Below are 24622 nucleotides of genomic sequence, written 5' to 3'. Positions count from 1 at the left end.
AACTACTTGTATCTGATATCTGAACCCAAATTAAGACACATAGGAGAGGGGGGACAGAACACAAAAGAACTGTGCACTAATAATTTATATATAAAATACACGTATTATTCAACAGCTCATCATTTCATGTTCTGTGTTTAAAAGAGGCTATAAAACTTCACACAGAGAATTCCCTCTACCCTGTGCCCACCCCCATACTTTTCCCAAACTAAACAAACAAAAAACAAATATTAAAAAAGGAGTGAGCTGAGGCTGGGCTTTTCAGAGGTTTTACTATTAACACATCACTGCGAAGGATCAGTGCTTCCCTCCTCTGTTCAACTATTCACCAGGGAAAGCCATAACAAGTTAAAGGGGACTCCCAGACAGAATGCTGACTCAGAAGATTGCCTTAGAAGGAAGAAAACTCCCGCAGAGCTAAGGCCTCTTGGATTTAATATGACAGCTCCAGAAATACAGAGAAAATGAGTACAACGTACAGGCTTCCTCTCAGGGATAAGGGCAATTCCTGACCCTTTTTTCCTCTTGCAACCACCACAAGGGAACAGTTCGGGATAATTTCCAAGGAGGGGGTCTTGACCCACTGCCGTCTAGTCAGACCGTTTAAGTGTTCACACACACTAGAATCACATAACTGCCCTGAGGAATTCATTTATGGCATTTCTTGCTTGTCTGCTGGGCCCCTTCCAACATTAAAAGTTGGCTGCCTGGGATACTGCTGACTGTGGGAGAGTAAAATAAAAATGAGTTCATCCATTTATTCATCAAACAAATATTTACTGAATGTCTACTATGTGTTGGGCACTGTCCCAGGGAAAGGAGCACAGTACTGATCAAAAAAGACCCTGTCCCTACCTTCATGTGAGTTACATTTTATTGGGTGGGAAGAGGAAAAGAATTTTACACATATATACTGGAGAGTGAACAGGGGGGAAAAAAGTTTAAATATATATATATATATATGTAACATGTCCAGAAACAGTGTTACAGAGAAAAATTAAACAACAGCTTAGAGCATATAGGGAGTGCTGGGGGTGGTTAGTTCCATTTTACATAGGGTGGTCACAGAAGGCCTCTCTGATAAAACGGCATTTTGAGCAGAGCCCCAAAGGAAATGAGGGAGCAAGTTACGTGGATATCTGGGAGAGGAACATTCTAGGAGAAAGGCTAGAGCCCTGGGCTATTTTAAAATACAAGGAAGCCAAAAGAGATCTGTTTCTTCTCTTTTCCCTTTCTCCCTTACTTTCTGTCTCTTTCTTTCTTTCTCTCCCTCCCATCCTCCTTCCCTTTCTTTCTCTGTTTAAAGCTTTGCAAAAATAAGCATCATTTCAAATGGGCTGAATCCAGAGATACATTTAACATCATCAGAGCAGTTGGAAAGATCCCTCTCCTCCCAGGTTGAGGGAGGGTGAAGCCTCTGACTGAGGGGTGAGTGACAAATTAAAAACTCAATTCCCATGAGTGTCTCCCCTTGTATCCTAACACAGACATATAGGGCAGGGTTCCAAAGGCGAAACAATGTTTTAGGGAATCCGTTTTTTAGGCAATAGAAGTCCCACTTCCTAAAATGCTGAGTTATGGGGGGGTGGGGGAGGTGGGAGACCCACAGGCTACTTCAGATCAGCGAGTAGAAGACATACTCAGTTTTAACTTGGCTTTGTGGGTTAAGACAGGTGATACCAATGCAAAAATGAGCATAAGTTCTTGTGTGGATGCACACCATCCATAATCCTTCTCAGCTGGCCACAAAGCTTCAAGGTTGGCTACACTTTAACCTCATCTCTTAACTGTTCATTCATTTCACATCCCAAGAGGAAAGCCTGTTTACTGATCTTAATGCAACCCAGTCATCTTAAGCAGAGTTAACCTGAGGCCAGTGCATTTTATCTCACCCACTGTCAGTATGGAGATACTAATTTGTTCAAGCATACAAGAGCAACAATTGTTCCTCCTAACAGGTTCAAGGAACCACCAGCATGACCACCATCACCACCAACCACCCCACCCAAGTCACCATACTAGCACTCTGTCACTATTTTATTCACCCACATGTCCTCTGTCAATCTATTAACCTTTAGAGAAAACAGGCACTCACAAAATACCCCCTCTTTTGGTAGACTGCCATAATGCCCTCCAACAACTCCTGCCCCTTTCTTCATCTTTTAGCATTCTCAAACCAAGCCTACAAACCAAGCATGCTCTCAAGAAAGACTTTTTCCTACGTGCAAAGGCATTTTGCTAGTTGAACTCCCAGAGAGGCCCATGCCTCTAAATATAAAGACCACCTTGGTAGAGTGACCTAAATCACAAGTAATTGTTAATAACTTGAAAGTTCAAACAAGGATCTAAATATGGCCTGCCATGGCAAAAATGCCTACTAAATAGAAGCTTACTGGGAAAAAAATTATTTATTAGCCATCTTCAAGCAAAGCAATAATTTCTTTTTCCCTAACATCTTTATTTAAGCCTTAAGGGTATGGAAAACAAACTTATGGTGACCAAAGGGGAGATATGGTAGAGGGAGGGATGAATCAGAAGCCTGGGATGAACACACACGCACTACTATTTGTAAGACAGAGAGTCAACAAGGACCTCCTGTATAGCACAGGGAACTCTACTCAATATTGTGTGACAACCTATAAGAGAAAAGAGAATCTAAAGAAGAATGAATATGTGTACATGCATAACTGAATCACTCTGCTGTACACCTGAGACTACTACAACACTGTAAATCAACTATACTTTAATAAAATTAAAAAAAAAGAAAATGCATCAGTAAAAAATTTAAAAATAAATAAATCTTAACAGTTAAACAAACCAAATAAAGGGACAAATTTGGAATATAGATAACTCCCTATCAATCATATTTTAAGGCCTCCCTGGGTTTAGAAACAAACAAACAAAAAAAAAACCAAAAAAGCCCCCCTCTTCACACCAACCAAAATCTATATTAAAAAGAGGAAAAAGTTCTTGAAGGCAGGAGGAACAGACCATCTACCTGATACACTCCAAAAATAACCCAGAATATGTCTTAGGTTCTTTACTAACACAGAAATCTCTTTCTGCTCAATTTCTCTGCCCTACTTCTCTCTCAAAATGTATACACACACACACACACGATGTGTATGTTTAAGTGTAAAGTGTGTGCATACATGTGTTTGCACAGTATTTTATATTCCCCAATATCTCCTAATGCTGGGAGTGGTTGGGGGTATGAGGAGAAGGGGACGACAGAGGATGAGATGGCTGGATGGCATCACCAACTCGATGGGCATGAGCTTGAGTAAACTCCAGGAGTTGGTGATGGACAGGGAGGCCTGGCGTGCTGCGATTCATGGGGTCGCGAACAGTAGGACACGACTGAGCGACTGAACTGAACTGAACTGAACTGAATATCTGCTAATGGATAAAGAAACATCAGTCAGCTACTATTCACTGAGTACTGATCAGTTTACACAGTTCTAAGGTTCTTCCCATAGTAATTGATTAATTGTTTCTCCAGTAAATGGCATCCTGTCTAATTAACTGTATTGACTAGGACAGAAAAACCAGATGGCTCTCTGGCCTGGATTAGCAAGAGCAGAGAAACTGCTACTAACATTTAAATCAAACACAGTTCTCATTTCTCCTTGACCTTTGTCAGAAGGGAAAAAAAATGTGACTGAACAATTCTGTGATGTGCTCTCTATGAGATTATTTTCAGTAAAAGGCTTGCCTATTGGTATATAATATACCTTTGATCATATCATTTATACTGAGTGCCTGCCACAAATACCATCTAAAGCAAACGAGAAAATTTTTCTTTAGAAACGGCCAAAGCCATAGGTTTATGTGATTTTATTTGGTAAGAGAAAATAGAGGTCTGGTGGCTCTCAACAAAAGCAAACAAATATGCATACTCATAAGATTAACACTATTTTTTGCATGTGAAGTGATATGATTTTTGCTTCTTTGGATCATTTGCCATGTCAGCTCCACTAGGCTCCTGGAATTCTTTGGTTTATTAAAGTAACTAACATTCATGGTTCTGAGTAGGAAAAATTCTATTAACAAAGAAATGTTCCATAAAGACAGCCAATAATTGTGAAATAATCAGTAGGAAAGAAATTTTTAAAAAAAGCTCTAAATCTCTAACAGCTGCTTGTAACAAAGTAGCCTGAATTACTTAAAGATGAATCTTTGGCAAAACTCTTTTGGAAACCTGGGCAAGAAGATGTGTCATCAACCAAATGGCCTTCAGCAATCAATTTCTCTTCTGTGGTAAAGCTACTTAACGTAAACTCTACAAGGAGAAAAGGGCAAGTAGGCAGGTTATACTCTGTTCCCATTATTAACATCTACCAGGGATTTCCAAGTGGAGCCCAGACTTCTAGTCAGGAACTATACATTAAAGGAACACCATCATGCTGCGTTAGCAGATCACATCAATTCCATTTGTTCCTAAGAAGAAATCAGGTCACCTAGTGTTCCTTTTCAGTTTAACATATCTAGTAGGTCTGCATACACCCCAAAACCTTTTAAGCTTTCTAAGTTCTACATCAGTAAATGAACCAAAAGATGGTTTAATCCTTGAGTTAAACCTTAATTCAGGATTGCTAATACTTGAAACCCCTAGTTTTCAGGAATTCCATAAACTCCTTAACATTATATGCAAAACTATGTGCGTATGTACATTTTTCTGAAATGAGTGTTCAAAAGCTTTTAGAATTTCAAAGAGGCTCAGGATTAGAAAAGAATTATAAATGGCTGATTTAACAAGTTATTTTCGTGCTACTTTCTCTTTACAGAATAAAGTTTCCTAAAATATTCACCTAAAAAATACATACAATAAGGAATTCCTCGGCCACAATATTCTGTGTTCAGCTCTTTCTCATCAGCCCATGGAAAAGGCTCTATCACCACTTGATTTGAAAACACAGGTGGCAGCATGCCTATGAGGAAGAGGGTACAACACCGACAAGGGACTGAGTCTAGTTCTGGTTCAGCTACTGACTAGATCTGCAGTTTCAAACCACTCTAGAGTGTCACATGGGCATCAAACCTGTGCAACAACACCCAAAGGTCGCTGGGAGGATTAGTATGACATGAAAGCACTTTTGAAGCTAAAGTGACAAAAATGTGTGTGTGTGTGCTCAGTTGCTCAGTCATGTACCACTCTTTGCAATCCCATGGACTACAGCCCACCAGGTTCCTCTGTCCACAGAATTCTTCAGGCAAGAATACTGGAGTGGGTTGTCATTTCCTCCTCTAGGGGATCTTCCTGACTCAGGGACTGAATCTGCATCTCCTGTATTGGCAGGTGGGTTCTTTACCGCTGTGCCACCTGGAAAGCCCAAAGGGCTAAAAATATATGACATAAAAGAAAGGCAAGAAGAAGAAAAAGCCGACACAAAACAAGTCAAAGGAGACAGAACCCAAGAGTTGAATCTCCCCTGTTAAAAGGGTGCCTTTATTTCAACTGCAGGGGAACATATGGCACACTAGGCCCCCAAGTGAGCTTAATCAGAGTTTTTATTGTTGCTGTTGTTTAGTCGCTCAGTCGTGTCTGACTGTTTGCGACCCCTGCAACACGCTAGGCTCCTGTCCCTCACTGCATGGAATTATTAGGGAAAAAGAAAAAAAGCAAAGCTCTTAACTCTCTAGGTTGCTTTACTGGCCTGGATTGCACTTTCTGCAAATTCCTATACCTCTGCTATGCCCATACAGTGTCAACACAGAAAGGTTGAGTGGTGATGTAACGTCTGAGGCCAAGCCAGGTATACAAGGCTGTTTTGTTGGCTTCACAGGGTACAAGTCAGAAGATGAGATATGATGATTTAATTGTCATGATTTTAGGGGTTCTGCCATCTATCAAGTTCAAAAGACCTGTGTGAATGATACCAATGTTCAGACACTCAAGGGCTCAGCCCTTTCAAGAAAACTTTATTCCTTCTCCCACTTTCAGCAAGATGTAGGGACTATCAGGTCAGGTGTTAAATGAGACTAAAGCAAGAGAAGATTTTTAAATTACCACACTGTCCATCTCCAAGCCACACAAACCCATTAGCCTGAAAGACTTATTTCCCAGAAGCCTGAGCTACTCCGCTGGACTCTAGCAATCTAGGGCAAGAGCCATTTAAGGAATTGTGAAAGAAAAGGAACAAAAGCTGAGTGCTGTCTTAAAAGTGAGTGCCAGAAAAGCTAGCAGGTGGAAAATTGGCCTTCTTTTTTAACCCTGTTAAGAGACTGACTCACTAAGTATACAGAGGGGAGTATGAAGCTTGGGAGACAGAATGTACCTAGTCAGGCTTCAGGGAGAAAAGGGAAAACAAACAAACAAAAATCCAAGTATGACACAAAAGCAAGGAGGAGAATCCTTTAGATTTAGGCAGCCTCCAGAGGAAGGAATGCTATTTGTTTGCTGTTTTACTGAAAGATTCTTCATTAAACTGCAAAACTGGAAGGTAGGCTGCCTTAAAAAACAAAAAAAGTTAAGGCTCTATTTGGGGCTAATTGTTCCTGTAGATGCCCAACCAATCTGAGTCACTTGTATCACCTTATCTGATAACAGAAGTTATCAAATTTGAACAATAAGATTGTGCTTACTCACTCAGTTGTGTCCAGCTCTTTGCAACCCCATGGACTGTAGCCTACCAGGCTCCTCTGTCCATGGGGATTCTCCAGGCAAGAATACTGGAGCAGGTAGCCACGCCCTTCTCCAGGGGATCTAACCAACCCAGGGATTGAAACCAGGTCTCCTGCACTGCAGGCAGATTCTTTATCATCTGAGCCACCAGGGAAGCCCTATACTATTATTATTATGTATAGCAATAAATAAACCGTCTATCTTTAGCCAAAAGTGGGGGTGACAGAGTGTATACAGGGCTTTGAATGAAAGTCTCAAAGAGGATACAAACTGGCAGTCATGTAAATGTGTCTACCACAGCATCTGGCACACAGTAGATGCTCAGTAAATATCTGTCTTCTTATTTTAAAAGATGGAAGGGGGAAAGGGCATGAAGTTAGGACAAGTTCAGTAGGAAAGAGGAAAAATGGATGTTTTCCTGCTGAAGCAGAGGTTTGAAACTTGTGGCTCTAGAATAGAACACGTGTTATGGTGCACCTGTTCATTTAATTCATACAATGAAGTATGAATTTGCTGCAATACTTAGAAATCAAACTTCACATCAGTTTGTCAGTCAGTTCAGTCGCTCAGTTGCATCTGACTCTTTGAGACCTCATGGATTACAGCATGCCAGGCCTCTGTCCATCACCAACTCCCAGAGTTTACTCCAACTCGTGTCCACTGAGTCGGTGATGCCATCCAACCATCTCATCCTCTGTCGTCACCTTTTCCTCCCACCTTCAAACTTTCCCAGCATCAGGGTCTTTTCAAATGAGTCAGCTCTTCGCATCAGGTGGTCAAAATATTGGAGTTTCAGCTTTAACATCAGTCCTTCCAGTGAATATTCAGGACTGATCTCCTTCAGGATGGACTGGTTGGATATCCTTGCAGTCCAAGGGACTCTCAAGAGTCTTCTCCAACACTACAGTTCAAAAGCATCAATTCTTCGGCGCTCAACTTTCTTTATAGTCCAACTCTCACATCCATACATGACTACTGGAAAAACCAGAGCTTTGACTAGAGGGACAGAAAAGGAAAGATATACCTATTTGAATGCAGAGTTCCAAAGAATAGCAAGCAAAGATAAGAAAGCCTTTCTCAGTGATCAATGCAAAGAAATAGAGGAAAACAACAACAGAATGGGAAAGACTAGAGAGCTCTTCAAGAAAATTAGAGATACCAAGGGAACATGTCATGCAAAGATGGGCACAATAAAGGACAGAAACATCATATAACACATCTTTACTTCTGGTTTCTCCTGAAAAAAACCAAAGGCCCTCTTGGCCACAATAGGCTGAAGCTGAGTCAAAGCTTCATTTACATGGCATTCACTTAGATTTAGGGAGGGTAAATCTAAGTCATGGCTATAGTCCCCACCACTCACTACTGCTTACTTCTAGCCCAACTCATTTGTCTTTGCTGCTTGCCTTGCTTCTGTTGGCATTAAATTGTGACCTTCTTACAGCGAAAAGGAGCCTCTATTGAGAGCTCAAAAATCTGGGTTCTGGTCCTACTCAAACTTGTGTGTCTTAACTTGTTTTAACTTAACTCTCTAAGCCTGTTTTCTCACCTGTAAAAGGCCCTCCTAGGGATTGTACAAAATTTCTAAAAGCTCTATAATTAGAATTGATCCACAATGGTGGCCATGAGCATGTAGAAGACATAAAACACTATTCAGTTTTACACTTTATTCCAAGTCCAAGATCTTGAAAAGTTAGTTTCATTCTGGGCCTAATGAATTACCTAGTGAATCTAGGATAGTCTAATAAGAAATACAGACTCTCTTGCATAATGTTTTGATTTGGGTGGACTGCGTAATCTCATTGTAATGAAAAGCCAGAACACTGTCTCAGATAGATAAGTCACTCACTGCCTTTCCTGACCGTGTTCATTCCTATTATGGAAATTCTCAGATTCCTCTCTGGGATGGTTACTTACCCAGCCTATGACTAAATGAAGAGTTGCAGAGCACAGAACCTCAGGCTGTGGGCGTTCTTAAAGTATACAAGAACAAGATCAAATATAAAGACCTGATATAAGGAAAGAGTAGGCTTTGGAATTTGAAAGCAGCTAAAAAGATCCTGTTTGAACTAGTCAGAGTATCAGTCCTACAGATCATACAGTAACTATGGTAGCCGCTGCTTCAGCCCAAAGTGTATAAATGCAGAGCCTGTAAATCACCTTTGAGAGACATGTTTCAGAAATGAGACAATAATTTTGGCCTCCTGTGTAACACTTAGAAGTATAAGCTCAGCTGATTAGTTTCACTGAAAATCTATTATTTAATCATCCTCCTAAAGCTCCTGGAAGTTGAGCAAGAAAACAGGTATTATCAGTCCTGACTTACAGTTAGACAAGCCTTAGGCCTAGAAAGCTAAAAACCACACACTGACTAAAATACTTAAGATTCACTTCAACAAATATTTATTGTGCTCTCAGTACACCAGGCACTGGAGACAAGATAATGATGAATTAGCTACATTTCTTAGTCCCTAAGGGGTGAAGAAAACAGCCACACATACATCTCTGTCTCATTCCCTAGGTTATATACTCTGATAATCTATATGAGGAATATAAATAGATTTTAACTCCGAAATGGATCTGAAGTAAGATTCAGTGACTTCCCATCCTCCTCTATCCATGGCGAACCACTTAGCCCATCTAAAAAACAGCCTAGTTTGTCAGAAAGGATACATTACCCACAAACTCTTCCCATAAGACATACATAACCATCAAATCTGAACACAGAAAATCAAAAGCCATCCACTGTTTTTATCATTATATATAACCTGAAAGGCAAAAAGCACTGCATCCTGTCAATGCAGGTAACCAGGACCACCACAAAACAACTCATGTGTTTCTGACTATGGTAATACCTGTACTTGACCCAGGAATTGAACCGGGGTCTCCTGCATTACAGGCAGATTCTTTACCTAACTAAGCTATCAGGGAAGCCCACTTGTCCCTATGTATCTCGTGACTGTAACTTAGGTCAAACGTTCTCACCTGGGGCAATTCTCCACCCAGGAGATAAACTGGCAATGTCTGGAGACATTTTTGGTTGTTTGGGGGAAAGCTGGGAGAGATAACACTGGCACCTAGTGGGGAGAGGCCAGAAATGCCGCTAACTATCCTAGAATGCACAGGACAGCCCCTCACAGTGAAGAATTATCTGACCAAAATGTGGACAGTGCCAAGCTGGAGAAATCATGGCCTAGGTGCTCTTACATCTCGGTTCAAGGACTCCATGCAGACAGGTTCCGGCTGCTAACACAGGAACCGACAGAAAACACAGCACCCATTCTCCTTCACCTCTTTTCTCCTTTTCTTCAGGCCCTGTGTCTCCAGTAATAAAACCTAATAAACCACTTCATGAAGTAGTGCCTGTTCTTTATTGCTCAATGAAATAAAATTCACATGCATAAGAGGTTGACAGAAGATGGAAAATCAACAAAAGCATGGAAAAAAGGTAGAGAGAGAGAGGGAGGAGGCGCTTGGTTGTCATTTCCACAGCTAAATGAAATTAAATCAACCATCTGCAGAGCAGAAAGCTACCTGTTCTATCAAGAGTCAGTTCATCTCTAGAAACTGCTTCTTTCCACCCAAGAAACAAACTGCCTAATAAAAACTAAGTCTATCAAGAACTGTGGTCTCTCAAGGGAAATTTATCACTTATATAACTGAGGCCACCTAGTGCTTTTAAGTGTAGATCACAGCTAAGTAGGCCCTGACTTGAATATAAATTCTGAATTTAGACATACATTCTCTATTTACAAAAGGGGAAATCCCTAGTCTGGGCAACTTAGAAGATATTCTCAGCTTCTTTAACAAGCAACTCTAATTAAAAAGCTTTATTGTGTTCCTACTATATATGCTAATCTTTAAGCTATGATGTTGGAGAGCCTCTAGCAACCTCAGCTAGGGAGAAAAATCCTAGCTACTGCTTTCAAAAAAATAAGATCTTCACAAGTTCTCAACTAACTATTTCTTGTATGCCCCTTGCCCACAAATAACTTTAAAGCAATGGAATACAGCATGTGAGAATTTCGACATATAATTCTGACATAGCTGATGGATCCAAAGAGAACACGAAGAATTAGCAAGAAACTAAGGTTTCTTTTCCCAATCTAGATGTGCAACAGCAATAAGATTTGTTGTGCTTCAGAAGAAGAAGGAAAAAAAAACATTATTTGATCAATCTTTCTTTATATTTGTCTTTACTTAAACTTGGTTACTCAGACCAGTCCAACTGGTCCATTCACTGACACTCACTTCAGCACTTCCATGGCCAAGACTGACAAGGTATAGGTATGTTTTTAAACTGCCAGCTCTAAGTCAACACCAGTATTTGGACTCCCAGTAAGACTGTGAAAAGGCAGGAAACTTCACAGCTTCGTTCTTCCCAGTCGTGGTGCTGGTTATATAAAGGAGGGAGTCAGCATCTGGCTTCCTCTCAAAGTTGCACAGCCCATTTCATCCAAGAAAAAGATGCCACCCAAAAGGGCTATTCAGGATGTATGTCTCTTAGCTTGTACCCACAGTGTTTCACTGATACCAAAGGAAAAAAAAAAAAAAAGGTATCCTTTTTGGCAGGCTAATTTTCTATGGACTTCCTCCTCTCTTCTGAAATGACACACTCTTAGAATCTTAAAATCTCTTCACAAACTTGGCAGATGTAGGTTGCTCAGAACTATATTGTGGTTTATGGTGTGTACCTCATATTATCCAAAGGCAACTCTGATGAAGAAACTCACTGGAATGTCTCCAGACACTTACTGTTTCCCTTCAACTATTTCTACCTGACATGGCTAAAGGGAAATAAAGACCAGTACAGAAAAAACAATCTGAGAGGAAAGCATGAATCTGGGATGCAGGAGGCAGAAGGCACGTACCTGGTCACGATCTCCTGCAAAACAGCAGCTTTTCATGGTGCAAGAGTTGAAGTAACCCTGATTGTCAAACTGGAACACAGGCAGGCGGGAGTGGATGTCATAGAGCACAGGGGGCAGGCGACGCCTCAGGGCCAGGAGCTGGGTCCCATTGCTGTTGAATCGCACACTCATGGCACTTTGGAGGGACAGGTTGCCCCCATACCGCAGAAGGGAACTGGAAGGCAGAAAGCACAAGGATCAGGCATGAGGCAAGCAGGATGAGAGCCTGCAAAAAAAAAAACACTGCATTTCATAACCAGGACCTCCCGTCAGGCTTGCACATCAGAATTCTGGCAGAAAGGTATTTCTACACAGTGGGCTAGAAGGTAATAAAAAGGACAGAGATGACTCCTTGATTACATTAAAGCAAGTTATTTAACTTGGCAGTTCCTCTCTTCAATCTCTGAAAGTTGAAGTACCAGTAAGTTTATAGGAATAGGATACAAGAATCTTGAATGAAAAGACATATTAAAATGATTAGTTCTTTTATTTACCTGAGCTACATAAGCAAATAGTTACTTGTCAAGACCCTGGGAAGTCAGTGGTGTCCACTCTAACTGACCATCATGGATGGTATTTAAGAAATACATCTGTCTTTTGAATTAGAGACATAGAAACCATCAGCCAGAAAAACAAGATACTCTAGTTTATTTTGGATTTTTAAAAATAATAATCACTTTATTGCTTATGCACTTATTTTTTAATTTTCAATCTGTTCAGAGAATTTTTATATTCCATACGGCATAACTCAAGAATAAATACTAAAGAAAAATTTAAAATTAAATACAGAGCCAGCAGTAACAACAATTACAAAAGCAGGATGACTTGCTTCCCTTTACAATTCCCAATGAGTTTATATTTAGCTTTAAAATATACTTTGACTAATACATATAATTCCATTTATCTATCTTCTACTAGAGACTGGTATATTCTGATTCACCCAGTATTCTTTTGTAGCTTCATAATATTCATAACATTTTTTTTTCATAACATTTTTAAAAAGTCAGATGGTATGGTTCAAAATTATTTATTATGATGACTCAGAAGATACTTTCAATTTTACAGTTAACTAGGATGACCATGAACATTAACAGTTATACAGTACTAGAAAACTTATCTTTCTAGTAGTCAGTCTCCTTGACTACCTGGACACTGTTTTATTATAGAGGGATGACTATTCATTGTCCATACATAACCAAATTACTGGTAAGAAAGTGAGATTACGTACTGATTATGTGCATTGGAAATGAGGGCCACATTAGTGCTATTAACTCACTCTGTTTCACAAGACATTGTGATCTTGCAAAGAGAGTCTAGTAGTTTAAGAAAAAAAGTTTATACATTTAAGGAATCAGAGCTGGAAAGGGCCTTGAGACATCTAAATTAGAGCCTGGAAGATTTATTTGAAATTTATTAGTATTAGGATGTTTGACCATTTGACATAATTTAATTCACAATTTTAGTTTTTTCAACATGCTGTTTTACTAAACATAAATCCAAGTAGTCACCTTTTCTCTGAAACTCTGATATTAACTTTGGTTCTGAAGACTCTTTAATACAGTATTTATATACAATTAAATTTATTTCATTATACAGATATAATAAAATGGTATGTGGTACAAAACTTTGTAACTAAGTGTTATACAAATTAAAGAGACTACTACTTTTTTTAAAAAAAAAAAGAAAGGAGTCCCTGGACCACAGTGCAAAGGAATTTGCCAACCTGTCCTGATCGTAAAACACATTCTGCACCACTGCTAGCCAGTCAGTCCTTTATCCCCCCAAGGCAGTCTTTTCACCACAGGGAAGAACTCTAGTACCTCAGTTATGTGTGGAAACAAGGCTTGGGCAAACATACTTTAATCCTGTTAACTGTGAAATGGAAGGAAAGAAGTGACTTAGAAAAAATGGTCCCTAAAACTCCAAACATCACAGAGAAGCAGCCTAGTCCTACTGTAGGCCCCAAGTAATAGTCCCTACAGACCGATGTTCTTAAACGTCCTGAACACTGGCCACACCCACACACATATCGGGAATGAGTGACAGGGCTGAGTTCAGCCATTTCCTTCACAGCTGCCACAGGCATGCGGTGTTATCTGAACACTAAGCTCAAAAACAATGAGAGCCTTTCAAATTCAAGATCAGCCTAGAGTGTGCAAATAAACCAGCATCTGTATACAGGACTGACAAGAAGTTGGGGGTGGAAACAAGACTCAACAAAAAGAAACTTGGCCAACCCCACCAGCCACAGCAGCAGGGGTTTGCATCTGCTGAGGCAGCCCTGACGGAAAGCTGGGGCCTCTGGCAAAAGCCCTTTGCATCTGCTAACAGCAACTTCCTCTGCAGGTTCCAGGAGACCTGCAGGCCAGGCATCTGGGCCCATCCCATTCCCACTCAAGCTCCTACGTCTGCCACTCTCCAGGGGTCTGCCTGTGGGCTCCCCAAGAGTCACGAACTTTTCCCTCAGCTTCTGGGCAGGGGACTCCTATCTCTCACACAGAAAGGGTAGGTACATAGGAATCTTGCTCCTAGAATGTTTAAGAATACAGCTGTGGTACATATACACCATGGAATATTACTCAGCCGTTAAAAAGAATTCATTTGAACCAGTCCTAATGAGATGGATGAAACTGGAGCCCCTTATACAGAGTGAAGTAAGCCAGAAAGATAAAGAACATTACAGCATACTAACGCATATATATGGAATTTAGAAAGATGGTAACGATAACCCTATATGCAAAACAGAAAAAGAGACACAGAAATACAGAACAGACTATTGAACTATGTGGGAGAATGTGAGGGTGGGATATTTCAAAAGAACAGCATGTATACTACCTATGGTGAAACAGATCCCCAGCCCAGGTGGGATGCATGAGATAAGTGCTCGGGCCTGGTGCACTGGGAAGACCCAGAGGAATCGGGTGGAGAGGGAGGTGGGAGGGGGGATCGGGATGGGGAATACGTGTAAATCTATGGCTGATTCATATCAATGTATGACAAAACCCACTGAAATGTTGTGAAGTAATTAGCCTCCAACTAATAAAAAATTAAAAAAAAAACAAGAATACAGCTACAAAATAACCCCCCAAAACAACCAAAACTGTAGCAGCAGTTACTAAAACTGAATACTTCATGTTTGGGGGCAAGAATCCTTTCAGAGGGATAGACTGACACCTGAAATTCAGAAAGTGAGCTACATTAACTGTAATTTCTCAGCAGGGGTTCTGCTGCTGCTCCTCCTATTGAGAATGTTAAGAATGATCTACTTCATCAGGAAGAAAAGGCTTAGAAGTAGTTTCCCCTCAAAGTCAAGATACAACGTCAAAGATCCTGTTGTTTATGATTCCAACTGTAAGATGCATGATAAATCATCTGGTACTTTTTCTCAAATGCAGATTCTCAGGATCCATATACAGATCTAATTCAATCTGAGAAGTGGGCGCAGGAATCAGATTAACAAGCAACCTTAATTAATTATAATGCATGTGACTTTCAAACCACTCTTTGAAAAACATGGTTCCATTTCAGAATTTGGGGTGAGTGTGAAAATAAGGTGGAGAGAAAGCAGATTACTAAAAGCTAAATGAAAAGCCAACTACACAATATGGCACTTCTTTTTACAGCCCAATGCTTAACAGGAGAAAGGACTCCAATTCCTTTTAAGATCAGAGTTCCACTCTACCCACAATGCCTGAAATGTTTTCTTCCTGCCCTCAACACTTTCCCTGAAGGAGAAGTTTCTTGTTTACGGAGAACTCACGGTACCTACACACAAGAATGCCTTAAATCTGACAGTGTCTCCGCTCCTCCAGAGAAGTGGCTACCATTACACACCCAAATGAGATGAGCGCTATCTTGAAGGGACTAGCAACAAGTTGAAATGAGTTCAAATCAAAATATCCCTATAAGAAAAAGGAAAGCAAAAATCAATTCCCGGCCTATCTTCACACACCGCTTCCCTGGTGGCTCAGAGAGTGAAGAATCTGCCTACAATGCAGGCGACCTGGGTTCGATCCCTAGGTTGGGACGATTCCCTGGAAAAGGGAATAGTAACCCACTTCAGTATTCTTGCCTGGAGAATTCCATGGACAGAGGAACCTGACAGGCTACAGTCCATGGGGTTGCAAAGAGTCAGACATGACTGAGTGATCAACACTTTCACTTTTGACCTATCTTCAACCAAGAATTTGTCACAAAATGCAACAAGAATGGGACAGGAGGTGATCCAAGGATCAGCATGTAAAAGGCCCAGGACAAAAAGCAAGAGAACCTCAGAACATCAGGAAAATATTCCTCATTAGTGTGCTCCTCTGTTTTTTGGTGTGGGGTTTTTTTTTGCTTTTTTTGGTGTTTTGGCCCCTCAGAAGTAGTCAATTGGATTTCTTTATTGCTTTGGCAGGATAAAAAGAACATTTACAAGAAGTCTTTCGCCAAGGCTAAAGTTTTGGAACAGAAGAGAAATAAAACAAGGCTGTTTCCAGAAAAGTGACTGGGAATATCACATTCAGCACAAGATACAGCACCTGTAAACATTCCAAGATCTGGCTTCATGAACCTAGACTTCCATAAATCTACGACTAAGTAATTCATCAAATAGTGCCAACAAGATTTTCTAAAGCCCACTGGCATGTATTTCCTCAGAGTTACCATGTTAAAGTTTCCTAACACCTGTGAAATGGCTGGAGTCAAGGCACTGCTATTCCAAATCACAGACATCAGAGCTGGTGCCAGTCAACCAGAGAGGAAAATTCAATGTCACATAGGTAGGAAAAACTCTCTCCCCTTCTGTTTCTGCTTTAGGACAGGATGACCTGTAAGGAATACAGGTGGCATTTTGTACTTTCTATAACACAACACAGAGAACATGATAGATCCTAGAGGATACTAGAATTAAGTAAAAAATGGACAAGTTAAAAAGTTACAGCCTGTATCAGTTCCGTTCAAGTATATTCAAGATCTTGGTAATCCTGTAAACTTTTTCTTTTTAAAAAAAAAATCCACTTTAAAAAATAGTTTTATTTATTTCTTTTTGGCTGTGTTGGGTCTTCCTTGCCGTGTGGGCTTTTCTTCAGTTGTGGTGAACGGGGGCCACCCCCACGCGGTGCGTGGGTTTCTCATTGCGGAACCCGTCTCCAGGGCAGTGGGCTCCACAGCTGCAGCTCCTGGGCTCCAGGGCGGGCTCGGCAGTTTGTGTGCTCGGGCTTAGCTGCTCCACAGCAATGGGGATCTTCCCGGATCAGAGATAAACAGGGGCCTCTTGCAATGGCAGGTGGACTCTCCAAAACTGAGTCACCAGGCAAGCCTTCTTTCTTTCTTTTTTTAATTGAAGTCTAGTTGATTTACAACATTGTGTTAGTTTCTGGTGTGCAAGCAAAGTGATTCAGTTATATATATGTGTGTGTATATATATTCTTTTCCATCATAATTTATTACAGGATATTAGATATAGCTCCCAGCGCTCAACAGCAGGACCTTGCTGTTTACCTGTTTTATATACAGCAGTTTGTATCTGCTGATCCCAAACTCCTAGTTTACCCCTCCCCTACTCCCTTTCCCCTTTGGTATCTAAGTCTGTTTTCTATGTCTCTGAGTCTGTTTCTGTTTTGTAAGATTCCACACATAAGTCATATCATATGGTACTTGTCTTTCTCTTTCTGATTTACTTAGTATGATAATCTCTAGGTCTATCCATATTGCTGCAAATGGCATTGTTTCATTCTTTTTCATGGCTATATGGTATCCCACTATATATACATTATATACACATATACATAATATATACATATACTCCTCACATCTTCCTCTCTTAACATTCATTTATTTATTTTAAAAATGATCGTGCTGCACACACTCCTGCAGGATCTGCCTTCCCCAGCCAAGGCCTGGATCGGGGCCACAGCAGGGAAAGCATTGGCCTGTCAGGGAAATCCCTAGCACATCTTCCTTAACCGTTTCTTCTATGCGAGTTAGAAGGGGAAGAACCTGGGCTTTCAGGTACTGCAGTGCCTCTAATCACCACCTTCCAGAACAGGGGCATCTCGCCCAGAGCTGAAGTGATCTACAGCCCACGTTTTTGTCTTTGGCTCAGGGGATCCCAAAAGCCACATATAACCAACCAAGATCTCAACCCTATGCAAGATCCCAAAATGAATTAAAAGGCAGTGCCATAACAGATTTGTCCTAGGACACTCGTGATTTTTCTGTAGAATTAGGGACTCAGCATTTAGTCATCTCAGTTTATCAGATGACCTGCTTATTCAAAAAATCCCCCTTTACTGCAAGCTGTGGAAAATAGAGAAGGGTTTTATAAGCAGTCATTTAATCTTCATCCTAAGTTATTAATGGCTCTACCTTCTGACAGATGTTACAAAGCATCAGCCCTGACCTCACAGTGTAGAAAGCTGGAGAGGGAGAGTTTAATGAATACAGGTTGGCAGGAGGAAGAAAAAAGTCAGGGGAAGGTGGGAGACTGAGATGGCAGTTGCCACAGCAACAGTTAGGGTGCAGAAGGAGTGGGTGGGAATACAGGCAGGTAAACAGGCAGTCCCTGATGGCAGAGGAAACTAGGTGGGTGTGCTGACCGTCAGGGAACAAGGCCACAAAGCCAGAGGGCTGTTAAAGGGGAAAGAGGCAAAGCCTAGAAAAAATGCTAAGCAGAAGAGGGTTTGAAAACAAAAATCACAATTTGATCCCTTCTACAAGAACACTTATGCAAAGAGTGGAAAACAGGAGGAGAGATGAATGCAATGGGAAGGCCAAAGTGCTGACTGATGAGACGTGATTATAGGAAGGCAGCCTGTTTCATACAGGAGCCGCTTACTGAGAGTGTCCAAAAACCAAAGTCAGTTCTAGCTGGCAAAAATACAAATGCCTTAAGATAATGGTTTTCAAACTTTTTTATAGTAACCTTTTATAATAAGCTTATTTTATACTGTATTCCAGTACACCCAAATTTATTTAGCATAAATTCTTTAACAACTTGCCATCTACTGTGTGCAGTGCACTGATTTTCCATTTAATAAATACTTGTGACCACCTAAATCAATTCCACGGCCCTATGGATTACTGAAAGAGTTTCCTACCTTGTCTTCATGCCTCTACTCTTGGCCCATACTTTAGTTCATCCTGAATATGACAGCCAGAGGGATGCTGAACCATGAGTCAGACTGCATCATTCATTTGCCAGTGGATTTCAACCAGGTTAAAACTCAAATGCTTTATAATGCCAACAGAGACCCTAGACACCTCTCTCCACCAACCCCTCATGAATCTACCTCCTAGCACTCTTTTTCCCCTACCCTACTTCAGCCACATGATGCCTCTTTAGAACACATCAAATATCTGCTTCAGGGTCTCTGTGCTTGCTAATCCTGAGGGAAATGTTCCTCCCCAGATATGAACATCGTTCATTCATTTACTTCTTTACTCAAATATCCTCCTCAATTAGCCTGTCCTGATACCCAATGCAAAAATGAAACTTCCCCAATGCTCCCCGTCTCCTGTTTAGTTTCTACTAATGAATCACCATCTTACATACCATTTATTTTGTTTCTTATTTGTCCCTTCCCACTAGGCTATTACCTTTTATATCGCTTCCTGTGCATTCCAAGTGCTTAAACAGTGTCAGACATGTAACAGCATTCAATAAATAGATGCTGCATGATCTAATGGATCATGAGCAGCGATCTGAAACACTCTGACTTTAGAACATTAAAAAAAAAAGGCTCCACAAAGGTTTACCTGGCTCCTGACATTTGTCTGCTCAAAAACCCTAATCTTGAGAGGCAAGCAACAGAGCAGCAGAAAAATCAAAGAAACAGCAGGAGGCTTGGAGAAAATCTAAGTCAAGGTTTTCTATTACAGGCAAAGAACTGTGGCCCAGAAAGTAAAATGACTTGCCAATAACCACTCAGGTCTTCTCTGCACTGACACCACCACACATCCTTCAAATGAGTTAAATTTACCTACCTGCTAATAAGCAGTCAACAAGAAGGAATAGTTTAACAGGTCAACACGTATCTTAATTATATTTTGTACTTTAAAGCAAGTTTCTGGTATTTGTAGAATAAAAGTTCAAAATGAAAATTAATAGTCAAACCTTAGGAAGTCAATAACAAGCTGAAAAAAAAAAAAAGAAAATTCATTTACCCATTTCCAGAAAGTAGACAATGAATTCTATAGGCTTTGAACACGTGCCCTACCCAATCATATCTAAAATTAGATAGTGATAAACATTTAGTTTGATGAATATACTGAGACCAACAAGAAGATATGTCAATCAAACTACAGCATTTAGTTAATTTATTTTTATATCTTTCACTTTATTTTCCAAGTTTTCCTACAATGAACATAAACTTCTGTAATCAGAAGAAAATATGTTATTCTAAAACATCATCTCAAACATACTCCTTCTTTAATTAAGGGGCGATAGAAGACAGCTTTGAGAGAAGTACAAGAGAGCGGAATTTAAAGAGCTTAACTGAAACTGCAGACAATCTGCTTTCCTACAGGATTCTGGTGTAGACGCAAATCTGAAATTAAGCCATTGTTCTAAATGTTTTAAAAGACAGTTAAAAATTTGCAAAGGATTCTACAACTACCAGTGTCCCTCACCATCCTTCTCAATGAAGGCAAATAATATCCCTCCTTTGAAAGGATTTTAAGTAATAAACAGGCCCCACCTTGGTTAGCACTGGACACAGTACCAGGTTAGATCTGAAACTACATTTAGTTTGGTTTCTCTCTGCAGATACACCATCCCACTTCCTCTCTCTGCAGATACACCATCCCATTTCCCAGGTACCTCTAAATAAATGGCAAAGCGTATTATTGGAATAAAAAACCAATTCAAAGTGCAAAGTATTTTATGTAGAATCCAGAAACATTAGCAAGGTTCCTGGAAAGTCTTCCATACATGGCTAAAGTCATGGATAAATGAAGCCAAGATTATTAAGAGTATACCAAGATATCCCTGTCTAAAATATGTAACTCACAACAGATAAAGTACAAATGGTCAAACCTAAGATCACAAAATAAAAAGTTCAACCTATGAAGAATTCACTGAAGGAATCAGATCACAACAGATACCCTTGAAGAAGCAACACGTTTTTCATTAAATTTAATTTCCAAAATGTTTACATGTACATTGTATCAATTAACCCTTCAGTTCAGTTCAGTCCAGTCGCTCAGTCCTGTCTGACTCTTTGCGACCCCATGAATCGCAGCACGCCAGGCCTCCCTGTCCATCACCAACTCCCGGAGTTTACTCAAACTCATGCCCATCGAGTCGGTGATGCCATCCAGCCATCTCATCCTCTGTCGTCCCCTTCTCCTCCTGCCCCCAATCCCTCCCAGCATCAGAGTCTTTTCCAATGAGTTACAATAACCCTATAAGGTGGATAGTGAAGGTAACATTATTTTCATCTCAAACTGGAGGAGACCTAGGTCCTAAATGTTTATATGACTTGGCCCTGACCATACAATAAATAAGAAGCAGAAACAGGGCCAACAAGTTGTTTTCTGCTTCTTGGTTCAACAAGGATTCACAGCCTACACGGTGGAGATTAATTATTCCACCCAGCAAAAAGAACAGCATCAGATGACAATGCATCAAGGCCAGAGGATTCATCTAAATAATGAACTTCATATCCTTCCCTGTAGTTCAGTAACTCATATATGCATGCCTTTACTGAATAACCACTTACTGAAAACCTGCTAACTATTCTAGATACTATGCAAAGCACATGGATTTAAAGATGAAATAAGATGGAAAAGACATCTTCAAGAATTAATGAGGGACAAGAAAGCCATCAGTTTCCTTCTATAATATGAACAATGCTGTAATAAGGGGAATATGTGCTGTGCAAGACATAGGAAGAATATCTATCCCTCCACTGGGAACACAGGAGAGGAGCAGTCCAAAAGACTTCCTAGAAGAAAAATCTAAGCTGACTCTTCACAGAGAGTCAGAGATGACTCAAGTTCTTAACTGGCAAAAGAAACAAGATAAATCTGGATATGTGAATACATGGATAAATTCCCCAAACATACTGATGGGTGAAATAGTCAAGTTGTAGAATAACTGCATAGCAGTACATCGTTCGTGGGAAACACATACCTCCATATAGAAACAAAAATCATGTATTTTCTACAGGTACATGTATAAGCATATAAAACCAAAGAAAAAGTTCTGGAAGCAAATACAAACTCTTAACATTCATTACCCTCAGGAAAGGGGGCAGAAGACCAGGACTGGAAGTAGTGAGGAGGAATTTTAGCCTTATTCATAGTTTTAAAAGGAGAATGCTATTATGTATTACTTACATTTAACTTTTTATTTTGAAATAATTATAGATTCAGAGGAATCTAGGGTTTCCCTGGTGGTTCAGATGAAAGAATCTGCCTGCACTGCAGGTGACCCAGGTTCAGTCCCTGGGTCGGGGAAGGAGAACGGAATGGCAACTCAGTCCAGTATTCTTGCCTAGAGAATTCCATGGACAGAGGAACCTGGCGGGCTACAGTCCATGGGGTCGCAGAGTCAGACATGACAGAGTGACAGTCATCCTCAGAGGAATTTGCAAAGAAATTTTCTTGTAAAAAGAGTTTGCAAAGAATAAAAATCATATGATCATCTCAATAGAGATGCAGAAGAAGCTTCTGACAAAACTCAACAACCGTTTATAACAAATTCTCCAGAAGTGGGTGTAAAGGGAACACAGCTCAACATAATAGAGGCTATATATAACAAACATACAGCTGATATCATACTCAACAGTGGAAAGTTGAAAGTATTTCCTCTAAGATCAGGAACAAAACAAGAATGGCCACTCTTGCCACTTTTATGCAGCATAGTTTGGAAGACCTAGCCACAGCAATCAGAAAAGAAAAAGAAATAAAAGGGAATCCAAATTGGAAAGGAAAAAGTAACATAGTCACTGTTTGCTAATAATATAATACTATATATAGAAAATCAAGAAGATTCTTTGAACCCTTTACCCAGACTCTCCCAGTGTTACCACCTTGCATAACTATAATATGATATCAAAACCAGGAAATTTACATTGGTACAATCTATAGAGCTTATTCATATTTTGTCAGCTATACATGCACTCATTTGTGTGTGTGTGTGGGTTGCTCTATGCCATTGTATCACGTGTACAACTTCAAGTAGTCACCACCACAATACTTCTGTGTACCATCACCACAAGACTTCCTTTTATAGCCACATCCACCCCTTCTACCACTAACCCTAACACCTGGCAATGACTAATTTGTTCTCCATCTCATGAATGTTACATTAGCTCATAAGCTTTATATAAACGGAAGCATGCAGTACGTATCCTTTTGAGATTGGCTTTTTTATGTAGCATAGTTCACTTAAGCTTTATCCAAATTGTTGCATGTATCAACAGTTCAGTTTTTTGTTTTTCTATTGCTGAGTAGTATTCTATGGTATAAATGCACTACAGTTTTATTATTATTTTTTAAACTACTTACAGATTGAAAAACATATGGGTAGTTTCCAGCTTTTGGCTATTATAAATGAAGCTGCCATGAACATTCATGTACAAGTTGCTATATGAAAATAAGTCTTCCTCTCTCTTGGATAAACACCCAAGAGTGCAACTGCTGGGTCAGATAATAAGTTCATTTTTAGTTTATAAAGGAACTACCAAAACATTTTCTAGATATTTTGTACTATTTTACATTCCTACTCACAATGTATGAATGATTCAGTTTCTCCACATCTTCACCAGCATTACTTGTATTTTAAAAAGCTGAACTGAGAAGTCAGTCAGTGTATTTTAAAACAAAAGACAAAACCAGACATTTTTGGTTTCCTTATACAACCCCCTCCTATAAATTATTTTTGTAACCCCCGCCAAAAAGAATCAAACCTAAAACTATTTCAGTCCCTAGACCTAATACCAATTTATGAAAAAAACTGAGATAAGAGGGAACATGCTAAATGATGATATAAACATGCAATCAGTACAGCTGCCCCTTGGCATCTATGGGGGATTGGATTCAGGAACCCCACAGATATAGATATAGAACCCAAGGATACAAAGGGCCTCCTATATAATCGAAAATGTGAGAAATTCCATAAAATAAATAATCCAGTTCCTTTAACAAATAAGTTACAAGAGAGAAAAATGAAAGGCAGTAGTATCCATAGACTTAAGAAGCCGTGTCAACTAATTGCTTGGTACAGACCTTATTCAAATCTTGATCCATAAGAACCAATTGTAACATTCAGGAGGCAATTAAGGAAATGTAAATATTAAATGTGCAGTGGTATTAAGGAATTATTGTTAATTTTTTAGGTATGATAATAATATTATGATTTTTAAAAGAATTATCTTTTCATGGAAAGTAATATGGCAGCTCCTCAAAAAGTTTAACATAGGATCACCATATGATTCAGCAATTACACTCTTAGGGATGGAACCAAAAGAACCAAAAACAGGTACTCAAATACTTATTCATAAATTTTAGTAGCACTATTCACAATAGCCAAAAGGTAGAAACAACTCAAATGTCCATCAGTAGGTAGATAAGTAAAATGTGGTATATACATCCATACAATAGAAAATTATTCAGCCATAAAGAGGAATGAAATACTATACTGATACATGCTACAATGTGGATGAATCTCAAAAACTTTATGCTAAATAAAAGAGGCAGACTAAAGGTCACAGCCATAACATGTAAATCCACAGATACAGAAAGCAGACTGGTGGTGGCCAAAAACTAGGGGAGAAGTATTCTGGGAAGTAACTGCTTAATGGGTATGGGTTTTATTTTGGAATGATAAAAACGCTTTGGAACTAGATAGAGGTGGTAGTTGCACAACACTGAATGAACTAAATGCCACTAAAGTTTTCACTTTAAAACAGCTAATTTTATATCGTGAATTTTTTCTCAATTTTTAAAAAAGAATATCTTTCAGAGATGCATACTAAAGTATTTACAGAGGAAATAATACAAAGTTACACAGAAATGGGAGTCATCTCAGTGGAAGAATAAATGAAGTAAGATTGTCCATGGGTTAATTATGGAAGCTGGGTGCCAAGGTGTAATAGAG

The 24622-nt window shown here is 39.7% G+C and overlaps 1 protein-coding gene across 3 annotated transcripts in view; it reads right to left on the bottom strand.

The window, feature by feature from the left end:
- Positions 1 to 24622, bottom strand: part of DCAF5 (DDB1 and CUL4 associated factor 5) — a 91871-nt gene that overhangs the window by 30341 nt on the left and 36908 nt on the right. For all 3 annotated transcript variants that reach the window (XM_043918834.1, XM_043918833.1, XM_043918835.1), the window contains exon 6: positions 11497 to 11710. In XM_043918834.1, coding sequence (XP_043774769.1) covers positions 11497 to 11710 — 214 coding nt within the window. The remainder of the gene's footprint in view (positions 1 to 11496; positions 11711 to 24622) is intronic.

This window comes from Cervus elaphus, chromosome 12 (genome assembly GCF_910594005.1).
Source record: "Cervus elaphus chromosome 12, mCerEla1.1, whole genome shotgun sequence".
Taxonomy (NCBI): Eukaryota; Metazoa; Chordata; class Mammalia; order Artiodactyla; family Cervidae; genus Cervus; species Cervus elaphus.
This window is presented reverse-complemented; position numbering and strand designations above follow the sequence as displayed.